The sequence below is a fragment of the Punica granatum genome, chromosome 4, assembly GCF_007655135.1.
Source record: "Punica granatum isolate Tunisia-2019 chromosome 4, ASM765513v2, whole genome shotgun sequence".
Lineage (NCBI taxonomy): Eukaryota > Viridiplantae > Streptophyta > Magnoliopsida > Myrtales > Lythraceae > Punica > Punica granatum.
In genome coordinates this window covers 2,592,049-2,610,764 of record NC_045130.1, presented here as the reverse complement: position 1 = coordinate 2,610,764, position 18,716 = coordinate 2,592,049, and the positions used below count along the sequence as shown (strand labels likewise).

Here is an 18,716-nt window from a genome sequence, read left to right as displayed (position 1 = left end):
AGTAAATATTCGATGAGTATTATTCAGTCAGTTTGGTTATGCAGCATTCAATTAAAATACTTGAAAGTAAAGAATTGGCCTTATGACGGGTCCACAGATTTTCACTTACAAGCATTTTTATTGATCGTTACTTATTTAAGGTGAATGAGTAATAATTAGTCGGCTATAGCAGGAGCACACTAGGATAAGAAAATGGAAGAATTATATAGATTCGGAACCACTCCTCCTGATACACAAGTTTTAGAGAGGTCCATCCAGCGTCCGTTCAGAAAAATATCAGGAAATTGATGAAGATATTTTGCTTGCGGTATAAATAATAGAGTGCACATTTCTAAACTTTGACATTTATTGGGTGTTGATAATGCTTAAGCAAGGACTTCTGCTTGTCTTTTTCTTGACTGACAAATAATTGAAAGAGAGGAATCAATTGCATTAAATTCATCTTAGCTGTCCCGTTAATGTCGGTCGGCTGCAAAAAGTCTTGGACCCCACAAGGAAATGGGCTTTTAAAATATTTCAAGAAAAAAACATTATTAAAAAGAAGAAGAAGAAGAAAGATTCTTCTCTTTTGGTCAGATAAACGTGCATAAAGTACCAATGAGGTGTTGCCAGTGCTACGTACGGATGAATATAATTGCTGGCTGTAGCTTTCTCTGAGGATAATACGAGGCAATATTTCTGTATAATAACTCCCTTTTTTTCTGCAACAATCTGTCTCTATACAGAAAGAAATCAACCATTCCCAGCTGCCTGCCTGGCTCCTTGCTCTAAGTCCAGCCCAGCAGCTTGCTCCGCTCCCCGGCCGCTTTGGTTTCTTTTCTTACTCGGCTGCTCTGTTTTGCATCGTCAATCCAATTATATAATTCATGTTGTGTTGATTTGTCTGAGACTCTTGTTGCGCTTTAATTTGTCTCTTCATTCCGAGTTATTAATTCAGTCATCCCCTTTTCTTCACCCAAATTTAAAAAGCGAATTTTTTTTTTTGGCTCATCCTCTTTTGTATAGTTATCAGCCTGAACTTTTCGTGCTAATCCCAGGGAGGAAAAAAATAAATAAATAAATAAAAAGAGCATCATACACATGGCTGGTGAGTTTCTTTCGGGTCTTGCGTCCATAGTCTTCGAGTACTCAATCGCCCTGATCGCACGGAATGTCGGGTATGCACTGCTCTCTGAGAGCTACGTGAAAGACCTGCAAGCTGGAGTTTCCAAGATGAACGATGCTAGTCAAGAGCTCCAACATGATATTGATGAGGCTCTCATGACCGAGGGGCACAGTATCCATGCCAAGGTCCATAGGTGGTTTCTAACCGCAGAGGAGCGCAAGAGGGAGGCGGAGGAGCTGATTGAACGTAAGAAGAATGCTGCCAGTCGCTACGGGTGGGTTACCAATCCAAAGACCCGCTACCTGTTGGGTCGGAAAGCGAAGTACGCCTTGCAGGACATTAAAGATCATCTTGCAGAGAAGACCTTCGAAAGAATCTCTTATCGCCCTTCACAACCAGGTATGTGTTTATACCTATCATTGCCCAGACAATAGGATAAAAAAAATACTTGATAAAATTTTGCTTATGAATATTAGATTTTACACTAGCTCTATGCACGGTATAGAATAACCGTGATTAACATTAAACGAAAAAGTTCATTAATAAAGAAGAATACGTAATTTAGCATTTACAAAATATTACTTATAAATTTTAATTTGTTTGATGTATTCAACAAAATAAATAATGGAAAAAGTCGAATCCATTTAAAAATTGTGAGTGAAAATGAACAAAATAAGGAATAAGAAAAATAAATGAGGAAGAGCGTTGGGGGGGCGGGGAGGGGAGGGGAGGGGAGGGGACCCCCCGGGAGAGGGGGGGGGGGGGGGGGGGGGGGGGGGGGGAGGAGACAAAAGTTGATAGTGTGGACGGGTCGGAGACACGTGGGATTGGAAAAAAAGGAATGAGAAAAGTGTGTTTAAGAAAAAGTAGATTTATTGTGTTGGTTATGATTTTATTTTTTATTTTCAAAAAAAGATCTTTCGTGTATAATTCTGCATAATCTCGAATGCTATCAGTTCCGGTACGTATGCTTATGCACGATCTAAGTTCGAATCTTCATGAATACATAAAATTTACGTTGTGAGATTTTTATTATTTAGTGAATTGATCCGGCTCGACCATGTTAGTCGGGATCTGCTTAAACTTTTGAATATCAAAATTTGTACCCAAAAAAAAAGGACAATCTGGGAAATTAGATCAAAAGTAACTGACCGAGGACACCAACTTCTTTCTTTTTATAGTAGAATAGATACTAATTAAAAGAAAAAAAAAAAAAGAAAAGCACTTTTGCTTCTCATCTTTCGAATTTTGTCATTTTTGTTCTTTTTTTAATTATTTTTATCCGTAACATTTTGTGCCTTTTTTACGATTTTGATCTGGAAATCACATTTTCCATTAATGGAGCTGACATGATAGTTTTTAGAAGGGTAAATTACCAAAAAAAAAAATCAAACTTCGTACTTTGTTTTAATTTTAGCATTAATTTTTTTTATCATAACAAATCATCAACTATCGATTTAGTATCAATTAAGCACGACATTACTACCCATTAATTTTAATGGAATTGCTGACCTGGCTCACCCCGAAAGGGTCCCAAAGGGTTTGTATATATAAACATATTTTGAAATTTTAAAAAGCCAAACAAGATTAAAATTTTAAAAAGGTAAAACCCAAATCGGGTTCCATGGAGTAAGGGGACCCGGGCGGTGGGGGCCGTCTTTAAAATAATATATTAAAATATAAAATTAATGAATGAACACGAAGATCTTTACAAAATGTACAAAATATATGTAGTTTTCCCATTGATTTGGATGGTATGCATAAATGAGGGAAAAAAATCAATGAATGTAGTTTAAAATAAAAGGGAAAATTTTGAAGAATATGAATTAAAAAAATATGAAAGTTTAAAATAGGATTTTTAAAAAATTATAATTAAAAAGTTCGAGCTAAGAGTTAAAAAAATAGATATGCATGTCAGCCACTCTCAACCTCATAAACGCGTTTTTACTTATAAATAAAAAATTAAATTAAAATAAAAAAAGTTAGGAGTCAGTCTTTGCATGTAGGAAAATCCACCAAACTTGGACCATGCTATTAGCATGGGTTGGCTTTTCATATATTTGTATAGCTTAAATTTTTTTTATTAAATGCTATGTTAGCTCCGTTAACGGAAAATGTATCATCCCCGATTAAGGTAAAAAAAATGTGTAAAGTTGCGTACAGTAATGACAAAAAGTTTAGGATGAAAATGACAAAAACATGAAAAGCTTATGATCAAAATTAATTTTCTTTTTATTATTGAATGGTGTTTTTAATAATGGTGCAATGAAGAAGAATTATAAAATAATTAAATAGCAGGTGCACATTTATTATTATAGGTACTTAAAGTAGGCTCCTCGAGCTTGTGCAGTGAGGAGCATCCGTTCAAGTGATTTGAGTCTGCCACGTAGGATTCCTGAGCAATCCCTCAGCTATTGGTTGCTTGTTTTTTCATTCATCTTCTTTAATTTAATAACCCACATAAAGTAATTAATAAAAAAATTAAATAATGTGAGAGATGACCATAAGTTTATTAGTATTGTAATGGTAGAAACATGATTAGTTGTGTCAATTGTCTTGTGTTCGAAACTTTTCATCTAACTTTTTTTATTTTTATTATGCTTTTTTTCATATTTTATTTTTGAAAAATAGACATTTTTAATGTGGAATTGACACTGTTAATTTTTCCTACGTAGTAATTTATCAGTGGTTGCAAACTAAAATTATTTAAAAAGTAAAAGAAAAATGAGATTATTAAAAAAATAATGTCGAGGAGCTGGGTGGTCGCCGAGAGGGGGACCAGATCAGGAGATCCCCCTTCTGGACCCTTGCAAATTAACACATATATCATATGTCCAATATGTTATATGTATATGAAACTTTTGACATAAGAGTTGTAAATATGTAACTCTTGTTACTATAAAATGTGCAAATTATCCCATTTTTATAATATCGATGCGCGAAATATGTATTATTTAATATAACTATTCAATGGGAAGTTGTATTGGATTTAACATTATCCCGTATATTGTTTCTGAATAAATTTTTATGAAAAAATAAATAAAATAATCTATACAAATATATTACAAATAAATTTAAAAGTTTCTATTAGAAAAAGAGTAACATATAACAATAATAAATCTATACTCTGAATCAATATTACATCTACTAATATATAATACTAAATATAAGTTATAAACATAATAAGTCATAAAAACATAAATATTTTATTTATTTATTTATTTATTTACTTACGATAAATTAATAAAAAAATCAGTCTAGTCCGTATAATAGCACGCGCACGCCTTCCAAGTGTGTTGTCCCTCTAACGTGCCATCCTTAAAATACGGTGATTCTAGCATGCAATTATGATTTTTCACTGAGGGCTTTGATGCAATTTCGATCTTTTCACAACAGTCCTCATTTTTTTTTTTCAATCAAACCCTCATAAAAGAAAGAACCCTCTACAGGCTCTGATACCTATTCGAAAACGTAGAAACACACAACCTACACGCACAAATAAAAACACGAGATACTTAACAAGATGATTAAAAATATTCACATGAAAATTTTAATTACTCGATGTTCTCTAAATAGAGTAAAAATTGTGTTCTTTCTTTTCCTTTCTTGTCTTACATTGCTTACCTTTTCAAACTTGTTAAGAGTAGAAGGATGAGGCCACAAATTCAAAATTAGATTTGCCTTTGAGGAAGAATTCCTCAAACTCACTCTATCTATGCTTGGATTGAGGGGTTTGAGAGTTTTTGGAGGGGGAGGAGTTTGGAGGTGTTATAAATCCCTCCAATAACCTTGTTCGGGAAAAAATTATAAAGGTTTTGAAGGAGCTAGAAACACGTCCAAACTCCTCAAAATGTCATAATTTTGAACACTCAAAATTTGGAGGTTTAGGAGGTTTTTACACCTCTTTAAAAAAATAATGCGATAGTTCAACTCCAAAACAAATTTAAAATAACAAAAAGAATTAATCAGATCTCTCCAAACCCTTTACTCAGCTCTATCCAAACAGGGGTTTCTGAGCCCATTCGTCACCTTCAAAACCTTCCCCTCTCCAGCCTTTCATAACCCTCTGAACCTCTCCCCCTCTGAACCCCTTAATGAAGAATATCCAAACATAGTAGTCAATTTCTTTGAATTCGAAGGAAGACAACCTACCTTTTCAGATAACTTATCTACCTAAGCGCTTAGAAAAATTAATCGATGTGCTATAGAATTAAAGTAACCCTATAACAAGATCCCTATCTTTTCCGTGGCCTAGATGAAGACAATCAGGATTAGGGCAGCATTCCGGCATTAACCGTATGGGATTTTCACGATGGGATTTTCAAGATATCTTGTCCAAGCACCAACTCTATCGAGTTTCTTGAACCATACTCGTTCAAGGGATAATTGAAGAACAAATAATCCTCGCTCTGTTAAATTTCCTGCTGCTCTATCCTTATCAAGATATTCTCTAGTTTTGGTTTTGATTTCGGCTTGGCAAATTTTGATATAGGTTCGATCACGCTGTGCTAAGATAGCACTCAAATCTTCTCTGAGGCTTGACTCAAGAGAAATTACCTTGAATCAATTCAGGTTAGGAGGCATAAACGATAAAATCGTGTACAAGCATATACCTTCTTTTGAAGTTTCAGGGTCCACCAAGCTTTCGCTTCAGCTTCAGGCCCGTTACCGTCACCAGAGAGTATTTTATACTAAAAAATGTTATTCTGATAATGTCTCCATCTCGTAGCTCCTACTTCCCCATTAGGAACCCTAGCTAATGTCTTCATCTCGTAGCTCCTTCTTCCCCATTTGGAACCCTAGCTACAATTCGAACGCCATTGCAACAACCACCCTGCTATATTACTGTCGTCCATGCTACATCGATGACTATTTAATGCATAGATAAATCTTTAAAAATGAGATTACCATCAAATTAGGGTAAATTACACCATTGATACAAAATCTTTTACGAATGTAATAATTTGCTGTAAAATTTTTCAAAATACATTCGGTCACCGGAACACCAACGTCATTAGCATTTGCAGATGTGGCAGATGACATGTCATAAAGGCATTCGACTTGGCAAGATCAATACAATAACAAATTCGTTTATTAAATTTTACAAAACAAACTAAATATAACTAAAAAGAAAATGAAATTAAAAAGGTTTCTCTTGCCTCGACTCTGAGTACTCTCCCCTTCCCTCTCTCTCTTCTCTCATTTGTCCAGACCTTCTCTCTCCTCATGGTCGAATTATAGAACTCGGTGTCTGCCAGTCGTTGAAAGCTCGTGGCCGGTAGAAGCTCGTCGGAGCCCTTCCCTTTCTCCCTATTAAATTTCCATTGGGTTTATACAGGCTCGGGCCCATATCCACTTAAAAGCTCAAGTTAATAAGTGGTGGTACTCAAGCCATATATTAACCAATGGATTTTCCTTTTCTTTTCCGATGTGGGATTTATCCCATTTTACTCATCAACACCCGCCCTCACGTGCAACGTGTGGTCTATTTCTGCCTACACGTTGTCATGTGCCCTTAAACACCCGCCTTCAACAATTGACCTCGAGCCGGGCTCATCTTTCGTGCTCGAGCGAGGGGGGACACTAACATGAGGCGCACTCTTGACTGCACTCGACATACTGGGCCTGGCGTGGTGTAGGTGCGCACACGCGCGTAGGCACGCATACGCGTAACCTAGGCTTTGATACCATATTAAATTTCCATTGGGCTTAGACGGGCTCGGGCCCATTTCCACTTAAAAGCTCAATCTGATAAGTGGTGGTACCCAAGTCTCATATAAACCCATGGATATTCTTTTTCTTTTCCGATGTGGGATTTATCCCATTTTTACTCCTCAACACCCGCCCTCACGTGCAACGTGTGGTCTATTTTTGCCTACACGTTGTCACGTGCCCTTAAACACCCGCCCTCAACAATTGACCTCGAGCCAGGCTCTTCTTCCGTGCTCGGGCAAGGGGGGACTAACACGAGGCGCACACTTTGGCTGCACTCGGACATATTGGGCCTGACGCAGTGTGGGTGCGCACACGCGCATGGGAGCGCATCGGAAAAGAAAAGGAAAAGGAAAATCCATGGGTTAATATATGGCTTGGGTACCACCACTTATCAGATTGAGCTTTTAAGTGGAAATGGGCCCGAGCCCGTCTAAGCCCAATGGAAATTTAATATGGTATCAAAGCGGGTTATACTTCCGCATGCCTACTCGTGTATGCGCATGGACTCACACCACGCCAGGCCCAGTATATCCGAGTGCAGCCAAAAGTGCGCCTCGTGTTAGTGTCCCCCCTTGCCCGAGCAAGGAAGATGAGCCCGGCTCGAGGTCAATTGTTGAGGGCGGGTATTTAAGGGCACGTGACAACGTGTAGTCAGAAATAGATCACACATTACACGTGAGGGCGGGTGTTGAGGAGTAAAATGGGATAAATCTCACATCGAAAAAGAAAAGGAAAATCCATGGGTTAATATATGGCTTTGGTACCACCACTTATCAGCTTGAGCTTTTAAGTGGATATGAGCCCGAGTCCGTATAAGCCCAATGAAAATTTAATACTCCCATCCCTATTCTCCCTCTTTCGCTCTGCTTTTTCATATAATATATATATATATATACATATATATTCGGACTAATAGGGGTAGAGGCGACCCGGTGACCTCTGTTAGGGAGTGGCTAGCCGACGGGAACACCACCACCTTCTTCACCGATTTTAAAGGAAAAAAATGGCAGCAAACAAGGACAACTTCATCAACCCGAGAAAACCACTGGAAAAATCGAACCATGGGCGGGTGATTTTTTATACTCCCAAATGGCTTTAGAGTGATTTATTTATTCTAAAAAAATGTATTCGAACTAAACGGGAACTGAAATATTTTGAAAAAAACCACTTGTATCCACCTGTTTTCACCGCTTACCCTGGTCGGCGACTCCATTCCCCAATTGAAGTCGGCGGGGGACTCAGACGAGGACACCTCGACCCCAATTGAAGTTGAGAGCATCCGCAGCAGATGCAAAATGCCGAACCAGTTGCTGCTGACATGGCAACTAGGTTGGCCCACATTTTGTCCCCCCCATTATGGGAGGATGGGGGACTGTCCCTCGGCCAGTATACAGGGCCGAGAGACAACTGACGCGCTCCTGTTTGCATGATTTTTTTAAAAAATAAATTTGCAATAAATTCTTTTAGAAATTGCAAGTAATTTTTTCTTGAATTGCAAAAAAGATTCACCTTTCATCCCTATAAATACCAACCATAATCCAGGATCCTTTACACACAAACCTCCTCCTCTCAATTTCAAGATGGACCCACATCAAATGAATATCAATGATATTCTCAAATGACTTCAAAACCATTCTTCTCAAAATCCAAATTCTCAGTCTTCGGACTCTCAAGAAGTTATATATTTTTAATCTGAAAAATTGACGTAACTATAATTTAATGACTTTTAATGGTTGTTTGGATTGATAATTATGAAGGTTTATGAGAGCTTCTATTTAATTATGACCCTTCTGTCCATAACCTGCATACCCAAACATGTTATTAGGGTTAAAAAAAGAAGAAAAAGAAAGTTCATGATAAGTTTGTAAAATGACTAATTCTAAAATTGATTGATTGTGTAAGGATTTGAACTCATGATCTTTTGTTTTCCATACTAGCTTAGTACCAATCAAGCCATCATTACTTTCTTATTCTTTAAACTCTACTTTTAAGTACTTATTAAAATTCAATATTTATTTTGGAGTAAGAAATATTAGATATAGATTTTTTCTTATACTATTCTTATATTTTTTTGAAATCATCATATTTATATTTTAATTATCATAATTTTTTAATAATATGAATATTTATTTTATTTTAATTAAATGTGCGGTCCGACCCATCAAATTTTCAATTAGACTCATAAATCCATGAACTCATATCCCTTTCGGTTCATCATCCGGTCTGGTTCTGATAACACTGTTGTATAGTAGTTTTTGAAAATTCCCATGCATATTTCTCTCTCTTCCCCTGCCATTGGCATTTTCATTGTACCCAAACAGAGCACACAGAATCATATTTTGAATTTTTTTTTTTGGGTCACCTTATTTTGAAATCACATTGTCTTATTTCTGATTTCCAGAAGGAATGGTCACCGCATCATCCACTCAAGGCATCGTCTCTCTCCAGACACGGGAATCAATGTTGAAGGACATCATGAAAGCTTTGGCGGATGATACTGTGAACAGGATTGGAGTGTATGGCGTACCTGGGATCGGCAAGACCACGCTGTTATCTCAAGTTGCAACACAAGCCAAGGCATCAAAGGAATACGTTGAAGTTGTGTCAGCACTAGGAAACCCAGAACCGAAGAGGATCCGACCGTGGATCAAGAATGCAATTGAGAAGGCCACGATGATTGCGCAGGGGGAGAACAGGGATAACAAGAAAGACAATGAGGGAAAAGTCAAAGAGCAGGCGCCCCAAAAAAAAGAGACGACGCTCCAAAAACTAAAGCAGGCGACCCAAAAACAAAAGCAGGCGCAAGAAGAAAAAAAAGAGACCGGTCGGATCAAGAATGCAATTGAGAAGGCCACGATGATTGCGCAGAGGGAGAACAGGGATAAGAAGAAAGACAATGAGGGAAAAGACAAAGAGCAGGCGCCCCAAAAACAAGAGAAGACGCTCCAAAAACTAAAGCAGGCGACCCAAAAACAAAAGCAGGCGCAAGAAGAAAAAAAAGAGACGGCGGTCCTCGTACTTGTAGATGATCTCTCGTATAAACTTGACTTGGAGGATATAGGAATTGGGGATACGGATAAAGATAATATCAAGGTCAAGTTAGTAATGACTTCTACATCTTGTCCCCTGCTAGCTGATGAAATGCACTGTCATCCAGTTTTCCATCTCAATTATCTGAAGAATGATGAAGCCCTGAAATTGTTCGAAAACACAGTGGGCGCCAAACTCAGTGACCCCGGCCTCCAGGGCATAGCAAATGAGCCGGTCAACAATAGCCGAGGCTTGCCTCATCTGATTGTTGCAATCACTCACGAGTTGCAGAAGAACAAATCGACAGAATACTGGAAGGATGCATTGGAACGGTTAAAAAAATCCGACAGCGTAAAAAGCTACCTGGATCTTAATTTCAGGCACTTGGACAAGACGCAGGAGAAATTGCTATCCATAATCTCAGGTGTTGATGCAGGAGAAGGCATTTCGGATGAAGCTTTGCTCAGGTACGGTGTCGGCTTGGGCCTATTCACAGGCAGCACCCACACCATGGAAGCAGCTAGAGGTCAAATGCGAGTGTCGCTCGATGGTCTTCGAACTACTTCATTGCTGCTTGATTCGGGTGATACTCGTGTCAAGGTTATTGATGTGGTTCGAGAAGCTGCCCGAGATCAACATACTTTGGTGTTGCAGGATGAAAAAGATTTGCAAGAACTGGACGTCAAGCTATGTGAAAGAAAGATGATCTTCTTGCCATATCCTGACATTCAGGAGCTGCCCCGTATAGGGGAATGTCCAGAATTGGAGATACTTGTCCTGTTTGCACAAGAAGACCGTCTCCTGCCGGTCCCTGATTTATTCTCTGTGTCAATTCCAAAACTTAAGGTCTTGCATTTCAGCCATACTTGTCTTAAGCCCTTATCATCATTGATCCGATACCTGAAGAACTTGCAAACGTTATGTCTTGAGAACTGTGATCTGGAGGATGTTAGAATTGTCAGAGAGCTTAAGAAACTGCAAGTGTTCAGCTTGATGGGGTCTAAGATCACTCGACTGCCAAGAGAAGTTGGGGAGTTGACAGGCCTGAGATCTTTAGACTTGAGCCACTGCTCGAGTCTCGAAGTGATCGAACCGGGTTCATTAGAGGGGCTGGTTCAACTGGAAGAGCTATATCTGGAAGATTCCTTTGTTCAGTGGCACCTAGAGAGAGACGAACAGCGAAGTAATGCCGGCATTTCCGAGTTGAACAAGATGTCTCGTCTGAGCAACCTAGACATACTCATCCCTGATGTCGACATGCTCTGTGAAGACCTGCCATTTTTGGGGAAACTGGATAGGTATAGAGTGCTCATTGGCGATGAGTAGGACTGGTCTGGGATATATAAAGGGCAGCGCACGCTAAAGGTCAAGTTGGAAGGCTATGGCATCCTCTTCGAAGAGTGGTTCCAGCTAACTTTGCAGAGGACTGAAGATCTTCATCTGCATGGTTCAGATGGAACCAAGAGAAGCATCCATGGATTGTGTAGAGAAGGCTTCAAGAAATTGAAGCATCTCCATGTAGAGCACAGTCCCTCTACTCATTACCTTGTCCGCTCAACCGAATGTGCAGCCGAGATAGCATTTACAGTTCTGGAGTCTCTCTTTCTGGAAAACTTATCCAATTTGGAGAAGATATGCCATGGCCTTCCTGGAAAAGGTTCATTTGAGAAACTGAAAGTAGTGAGAGTCCACCACTGTTGGAGGCTGAAGAATCTTTTCAGTCTTTCCTTGCTGAGAGACCTTAGAAACCTCGAAGAAATCGAGGTGATTGGCTGCAGCATGATGCAGGAAATTGTCATATCTGAAAGCACTTCAGAGGATTATAAGAAAGACAAAGTCACCGAGGACTATCCAGCAGAAAAGGAAAAATTAACCAAGGATGATAAAGGTTTACGCCGTATAAAATTGGAGAACTTGCAGAATATCACAACTTTCTTGACCAACGCTGCAAAGCCAATACCACCAGATTCACAAACGAACTCAGGAGGGGGCAATTTCGGTAAGGACAAATCTCAAAATACAGTTGCTTTCTTCAACAGCCAGCAGGTGAGTCTGCAATTTGCTTCACTTTCTCTTGCTTTAATACTACTTGAGTTTCACCATCGATGATGTCAGCACACTATCTATATTGTCAAGTTAAGATTGCAGTAGACTTTGAAAGTAATATGTAAACAGTAAACACCGCTAAATATGTAGTTGCATTGCATTGTAAGATTGCATTTACAGTTCTGGAGTCAGCAGGTGCTGGAAAATCACGAATTAGAAATTCTTTCACAGACAGTTGGATTCTCAATGACTTATTTAGTTGTTGTCTGGTTGCCAGGCTTTGCTTCACTGCTTGGAGTCACTGGAATTACTTAAGCTTCCCAAATTGACAGAGATATGGCAGGACCAACCTTCCGTTACGTGGAGCAAGCTTAAGTCCCTAAGAATAGAGGAATGCCACAACCTCTTGAAGGCTGTTGACTCGAGTAATTTATTAATGAAGCTTGAGAGCTTGGAATCATTATCAATAAACGATTGCAAGTCAATGGAAGAAATCTTTGGTTTACGAGGCATTGCAAGCGGAACTATCAACAAGAATCTGCCCCGTTTACATGCACTGGAGTTGGAGGATTTGCCAAGGTTGAGGTGTCTGTGGAACACGACGACTGTCAAAGGAATTTCAGGACCTCAAAACTTGGGGTCGTTGAAGGTCAAATTTTGCTCAGATTTGAGGTATCTGTTCACTTCATCCATGGCTAAAGCTATGGCAAACCTGAGGGAATTACATGTTTCATGTTGTGACAACATGGAGGCGATTGTTATGGGGGACGGTGAAGTTGTATCGAAGCAAAGTCGGTTCCCACCATCGAAGGTACTCAGGCCAGCAGTCAAATATCCAGCCTGCCTCATGTTTAGCCCCTCAAGTTCTTCCGGGAAGCATGTAGACCGTGACATGGTGGAAGCAACAGTCGAAAAAGTTAAGGACAAGGCAAAGAACATCATAGCGTTCCCATCCTTAAGGGTGTTAACTATATATGAATGCAGCAACATGAAGAGTTTCGTCTTATCATGTAAGAGGGAGCAAGAAGCCGTCATGATGGTTGGTGATGATAGCTCATACTCGGAGTCTGAGGACGACAGCCATGCTGTCTTCTTCAATGCAAAGGTACGTATGTACATCACATGCACGCCGTCTTCAAATATTATATATATATATATATATATATATATTGGTAGTAGCGAGGCCAGAGGCCTAGAAAGTACAAACTACAAATGACTACAAAGTACCGTAACGGGTATGGAAGCCCCAATAGCATCTCCTAAGAAAAGCACACGAATGCCACCGGTGGAGACGGATAGAACTGTGACCCCAATGGCAACTTTAGGGCCAGCTCGCCATCCAGTCCGCACAAAAATTCGCTTCACGATAGATGTGATGAACTTCCACTCTCCAATCATAATGTAGGAGTGACCGAATGTCATTCACCAAGGGCACAACCTGTGGGGGGCAATGAGCCGAGTCCTGGATCATGTTGCACACAATTTGGGAATCAATCTCCCGCAGAACCCTACGAAATCCTAGCCTCCAAGCATGCTCTAGGCCTATCAGAACACCCCTTAACTCCGCCACTACAGCAGAGGCCCATCCTGCATTTTATGCAAATCCTGATAACCACCGGACATCCTCGTCCCGAAGAACTCCACCAGCTCCAGCAATTCTTGGATTACCCCGAGACGCGCCTTCCGTATTGTTATTAATCCATCCAGGTGGAAGTCGAGTCCACCCAACCCATTCTTTAAATATTAGATTTTTATCCAAAGTGATAATTGTGCTCAATAGGTATATCATGTGGTATTGTGTCACAAGACACAAAAAATTCTATAGATTGATCATCAAAAAGAGATAATACCATCTTAACAACCTTAGAAAAAAGTGAAAACAAAGAAAGGAGTACAGAAATAATTTATAATCTATTTGTAATATATATATCTATATATATGAAAGCAAAAGTATGGTGTGCCCGGATGACCTCAAAACACTGGTTTTTGAATGAAATTTTCCCGATTTTTTGAATTTTTTAAAAAATACAAACTTTAAAATTTCAAAATATATAGATATAAATTTGTGGTATTGTTCATTATTTTCTCAATTTGTGTGCTTTTTTAGGTAATGAATTTTTAATATTTTATAACATTCAAATATAGATTTATGGGACCGGTTATTATTTTCTCGGGTTTTTGAGTTTTCTCAGAAAATATATTTTTAAAATTTTTTTAAAAATATAGATATACAATTATGAGATTGGTCATCAAATTTCATTGTTTGAAAATTTTAAAATTATAAAAATTTATGAGAAAATCTAGCTATATGTATACGTTAGATTTTTAGATTTTTTGCGTAAACTCATGGTTTGGCAAATGACTTTGTTTGGCTATTCGTCCATCATTATAATTTTGTATTACAAGTGACTTTAGGTGGGATCCTATAGACATATTGCGTGAGAGCTTCTTCCGAAGCATCCTGATTCCTTCTCTACTTTTTTTCCCGAGCATAATGTCCTTATTGTTGCTAAAGCATACACGTATAAATAAATATAATTTTGAGAATCCCACCTTCAAATGGAATCTCAACTAAACTAATGACATATTTATTGCAACCTTCCATGTATCAAAATCAATCATCATAATAAATAAAAGCTGAAGGGGACAATATGGACGCTCTATTTAAACTCGATTTTGAAACCCTTAACTCCACGATACTCTATCTAAACTCAATTTTGAAACCCTTAACTCCACAACGAATGTCCTTTATAGTTTTACTCAATGGATTTTGCAACATTTTCAGTTGGACCAAGTTCAACGAATCGTTTCTAGTTAGTTCATATTATTAATACATATTAATTAATTACATATTATGATTCTTTCTTAAAAAATGAAAAAATTTACTCGAAAATTAAAAATGGTACTTTGCCATACGAAAAGTTTTAGGATTTATATATCTATATAATTAATTTAAGTACCATATATATTTATCTCTTTAAAATTAAATACGTCAATTCTAATTATGAGATAAAATAATTTTTTTACTTTCAATCTTATGTTATTTTATAATTTTTTAAATTCAGTTTGCCTTTATATTCTACCAAATCTCCCTTGCAACGCATGGGTTATCGCTTAGTTCTGATAATTTGAAGAGTCGATGTCTCAAGAGCATAGAAAATGCTAAAAAAGCTTAGGTGAAGCCTATTGTCGCACAAACGGAGAGCTCTTATGGACTCTCACTGCAAGAGTTATAATTAATAACCTATATATAGATATATAAATAAATATTCTAACTAAAATATTATATATATATATATATATATATATGACTAACCTAGTTAAACAACTTACAATTGATTTGACTAATACTTGACTAAAGTCATTATTATCTCGTCGCTAAATGCGAGTTTTCTTTTCCTAGTATTAGTTTTAAATGTAAAAATGGCCTAAATACAATGATAAATGTGAGATGAGCAGCATGGGCGCACGTTTTGTCTATCTATATTACAAAAGGAAAAATGACGGAAGTTAGGGTAACGTTCAGTTCCCGAAATTGCCCATACTAAAATAAGATAAATAATTACCAACCATTAGATTAAGAAGCCACTGAACAAATGAATAAATTTGTATACCACTTTAAACTATCAAATAACCTCACTCCCACAATTCTCTCCCTTTTTTTTTCCTCTCCACTTTCTCTCTCTTTTCCAGGCTCCTCTATTATATTCCTTTTTTTTTTTCTTTTTCTGTTAATTTTATTGCTTCACATTTTTAAGTTAAAAAGTCTAAATTTTCATCATTTACTAAACTAAGTTAATCACACTAAAAAAATATATAACGTAACCATTTTTTTTGCCACTAACCATATCACGTTTAGAAGAATTAAAACGACTTTAAAATAATTTTGTTAAGATATTTTCTCATTTTGCGTGAGTATAATTTTCAAATAGAAATTCGATTTAATTTCGCATGGAGCACAAGTCTCTTTCTGGTATAGATATATCGAAAAGGATCAAAATGAAATTATAAAAAGTCACCAAACACTTTCGTGGTGATTGATAATTGATAAGCTTATGTGACGATGTTGTCCTTCCCAGGTTCATCTTCCGACCTTGGAGGTGCTACGACTCGAGGACTTATCTTGTAAAAAGATATGGCACGATAAACTCCCAGAGGGATCCTTTTGCAAGCTAAAAAATATCACTATTCGCGGGTGTAAACATCTATCAGTCGTCTTTCCTTCAACTTTCATAGAAAGAATGAAGAATCTGGAAAGTGTCTGCGTGAAAGATTGCTCAATTCTAACAAGACTATCCGCACCTCTTTCGTTGGACTCTGACAACAAGCTCAAGTGGATGAGTCTGCCTGAACTGAAAGAAGTGATTTTACATAGACTGCCACAACTGACGCATGTTGTGGAGGGTGGCTCCCGCTCCCACAGGGTACTCGGATTTCCAAGTCTAACAAGAGTTGAAGTATTCAGATGCGAGAGATTAATGGATATGTTCCCTACTGCCACAGCCAGAACACTCTCAAAGCTAGAGGAAGTTTCAATTGAATATTGCGACAGCATGCGGGAAATGATTGCCAAAGAAGAAAGCGAAGGGGAAGGGATCGACGAACTGACATTCCCTCGATTGAGTTCACTGAAACTTTACGATCTCATGAATTTGATCTGTTTCTCTTCTGCGAGTTGTTCATTTGACTTTCCATCCTTAGAAGGCCTATCAATACGTCGCTGCCATAAGATGGAGGCATTCATCTTACCCATAGCACATCCTGAAACTGCAGCATTCTTCAATGAGAAGGTTTACACCCCTTACCCCCATTTTGTTGTATGTTTCTGTCTTCAGTTGCTGTTGCTGATGTTTGCTTGATTGTACCTCAAGTGGATTGGCGGATAATGCTAGCAAGCTGGTGTTGTTTTGCTCTAATGTAAACTCTTCCTCATTCGTTGGTTTACAGTAGTCTGCATGACATTTTCTATTGCTCCACATGCAGGTCGAGCTTCCGAAATTGGTGAAATTAGAGATTGATCGAATAGGATTGAAAGAGTTATTGAATACTCAGATCCCTCCTGGGTCTTTGCGAAACTTGAGGCAACTTGTTATGTTCAGCTGCCCTAAGTTTCAAGGTGTCATTCCATCCTTTGCAATGAAGAGGTTGCAGCGACTGGAGACCTTGCGCTTAATGGGGAAGGGGAGCGAGTCACTGTTATGTATCCTTACTATCCAGAGACTGACTTGCTTAGAGATCCAGTGTTTCCAGCTTAGAAATCTTTTCACAGCTTCACAAGTGAAATGCCTGCGACATCTCCAGCGGCTCAAGATAGAATCATGTGATATTCTGGAACATGTCGTAATTGCAGATGGAGAGGCACCAGCAACTGGGGGCATTGTCTTTCCTTGCTTAACTTTCTTGGAACTTAGTATTCTGCCAGAACTATGCAGCTTCTACCACAAACGCTGCACATCGGGCAAAGAGAGCCATGAAGAATCAGGCTGGGAGGATGAAGACAGTCTCCAACATCAAATTCAGCCACCACTATTTTGGGTTGAGAAGGTACGTAGGTTCCTATGCTTCATTTACTTTCTTAATTGTTTCACGGTCTAAGATTACTCTTGTCATGTCTAGTGTGCTTGAGTAACAATAAATAGAATTAGAATATACAATTACATCACAAACATGATATATATTATGCAGCAGAGATTTCATCCTGCCCGTTCTCCTACACTGCTACATCACCGAAATTTATACTGATATATAAAATTTCCTTTAATTTTTACACCAAAAAATATATACACACACATATATAATATATCAATGTTTGATATTTCTCCCATTTCCTTGAAGTTTTCCCAATTTAATATCATATTGATCTTAATGATGCTGACATACAGTGTAATTAATAGTTTCCGACTTTTAATTATCTTGAGAGTAATAATTCTTTCACAGACGAAGTTTAGAAGTTCATAGAACATGAAGGATAAACGATCAAGAGCCCTAGGAAGTTAATCTTGTGATTTGAAATCCAGTAGGCCATAGCCATCCTAGCATTTCACACAAAATGATTGGTTCTCCATAACGGCACGCAGCATCGACAAGCACCTCATCTGTTTCTGGCCTTATAATCACCAAAATAAGGATCTAACCAAAGATTTTGTGCCCTGCACTGCAGGTTTCATTCCCTTGCTTGGAGAAATTGGCGATTTCAAGCTTTAGACAAGTTGAAGATGATATGTCATGGGCCAGTTGTTCCACACGCTTTCAGCAAACTGACAGAGATTAAAGTGGAAGGCTGTAATAAGCTGGAACATGTATTCAAATCCGATATCCTACAGCCATTTGTAAACCTTGAAAAGCTGACCATCAGTGATTGCAAGTCATTATCGGTCATATATGATCTGCAAGGGCTCGTAGTGAACCCAGGAATGGAAAATGCTGCCATCACTGCCCAATTGGAAGAATTGAATCTATCTGGATTAAGCGGGTTAAAGCATATATGGAATAGGGACCCCACAGGAATCTTCAGCTTTCAGAACTTGGCCAGTGTTCATGTTGCTGGATGTGAAAGTCTCACATATCTTTTCCCTGCCTCCCTGGCAGAAAGCCTTCTGAAGCTTAAGAATCTGACGATTCAGACATCTAGCCAGCTAGAGGTGGTTGTTGCCGAGGATGAAGTGGACAAAGTATCCAGTAAACGGATACTTGTTTTTCCACAAATGACACACCTCGAGCTTGTGGAATTATGGGAACTAAAGAGCTTCCATTCAGGTAGACGTATTTCGCAGTTCCCCATGTTGAGAGAGTTGACAGTTGATGGGGCTGGCCACCAAGT

General features: G+C 38.3%; 2 protein-coding genes across 2 annotated transcripts; both read left to right on the top strand.

Moving 5' to 3' along the window:
- The first annotated feature begins 618 nt into the window (after window positions 1-618).
- Window positions 619-11,212, top strand: LOC116203947 (probable disease resistance protein At4g27220). The gene is made up of 3 exons (XM_031535938.1): window positions 619-810; window positions 1,038-1,504; window positions 9,222-11,212. The coding sequence occupies exons 2-3, from the start codon at window positions 1,081-1,083 to the stop codon at window positions 11,174-11,176; spliced, it is 2,379 nt and encodes a 792-aa protein (XP_031391798.1). The 5' UTR covers window positions 619-810; window positions 1,038-1,080; the 3' UTR covers window positions 11,177-11,212.
- LOC116203948 lies at window positions 11,178-18,310 on the top strand. Its single transcript, XM_031535939.1, has 5 exons — window positions 11,178-11,896; window positions 12,174-13,001; window positions 15,976-16,686; window positions 16,880-17,440; window positions 18,057-18,310. The coding sequence occupies exons 1-5, from the start codon at window positions 11,630-11,632 to the stop codon at window positions 18,165-18,167; spliced, it is 2,478 nt and encodes an 825-aa protein (XP_031391799.1). The 5' UTR covers window positions 11,178-11,629; the 3' UTR covers window positions 18,168-18,310.
- The last annotated feature ends 406 nt before the right edge of the window (window positions 18,311-18,716 follow it).

What these genes read in the sequence shown, in the direction of transcription:
- LOC116203947 (XM_031535938.1), top strand. Translation starts at nt 1,081, where the DNA reads ATGGCTGGTGAGTTTCTTTCGGGTCTTGCGTCCATAGTCTTCGAGTAC. An exon ending in TTATCGCCCTTCACAACCAG is followed by an intron (nt 1,505 to 9,221) that starts GTATGTGTTTAT and finishes TCTGATTTCCAG; the next exon opens with AAGGAATGGTCACCGCATCA.
- LOC116203948 (XM_031535939.1), top strand. Translation starts at nt 11,630, where the DNA reads ATGATGCAGGAAATTGTCATATCTGAAAGCACTTCAGAGGATTATAAG. An exon ending in CTTTCTTCAACAGCCAGCAG is followed by an intron (nt 11,897 to 12,173) that starts GTGAGTCTGCAA and finishes TCTGGTTGCCAG; the next exon opens with GCTTTGCTTCACTGCTTGGA. An exon ending in CACTATTTTGGGTTGAGAAG is followed by an intron (nt 17,441 to 18,056) that starts GTACGTAGGTTC and finishes CCTGCACTGCAG; the next exon opens with GTTTCATTCCCTTGCTTGGA.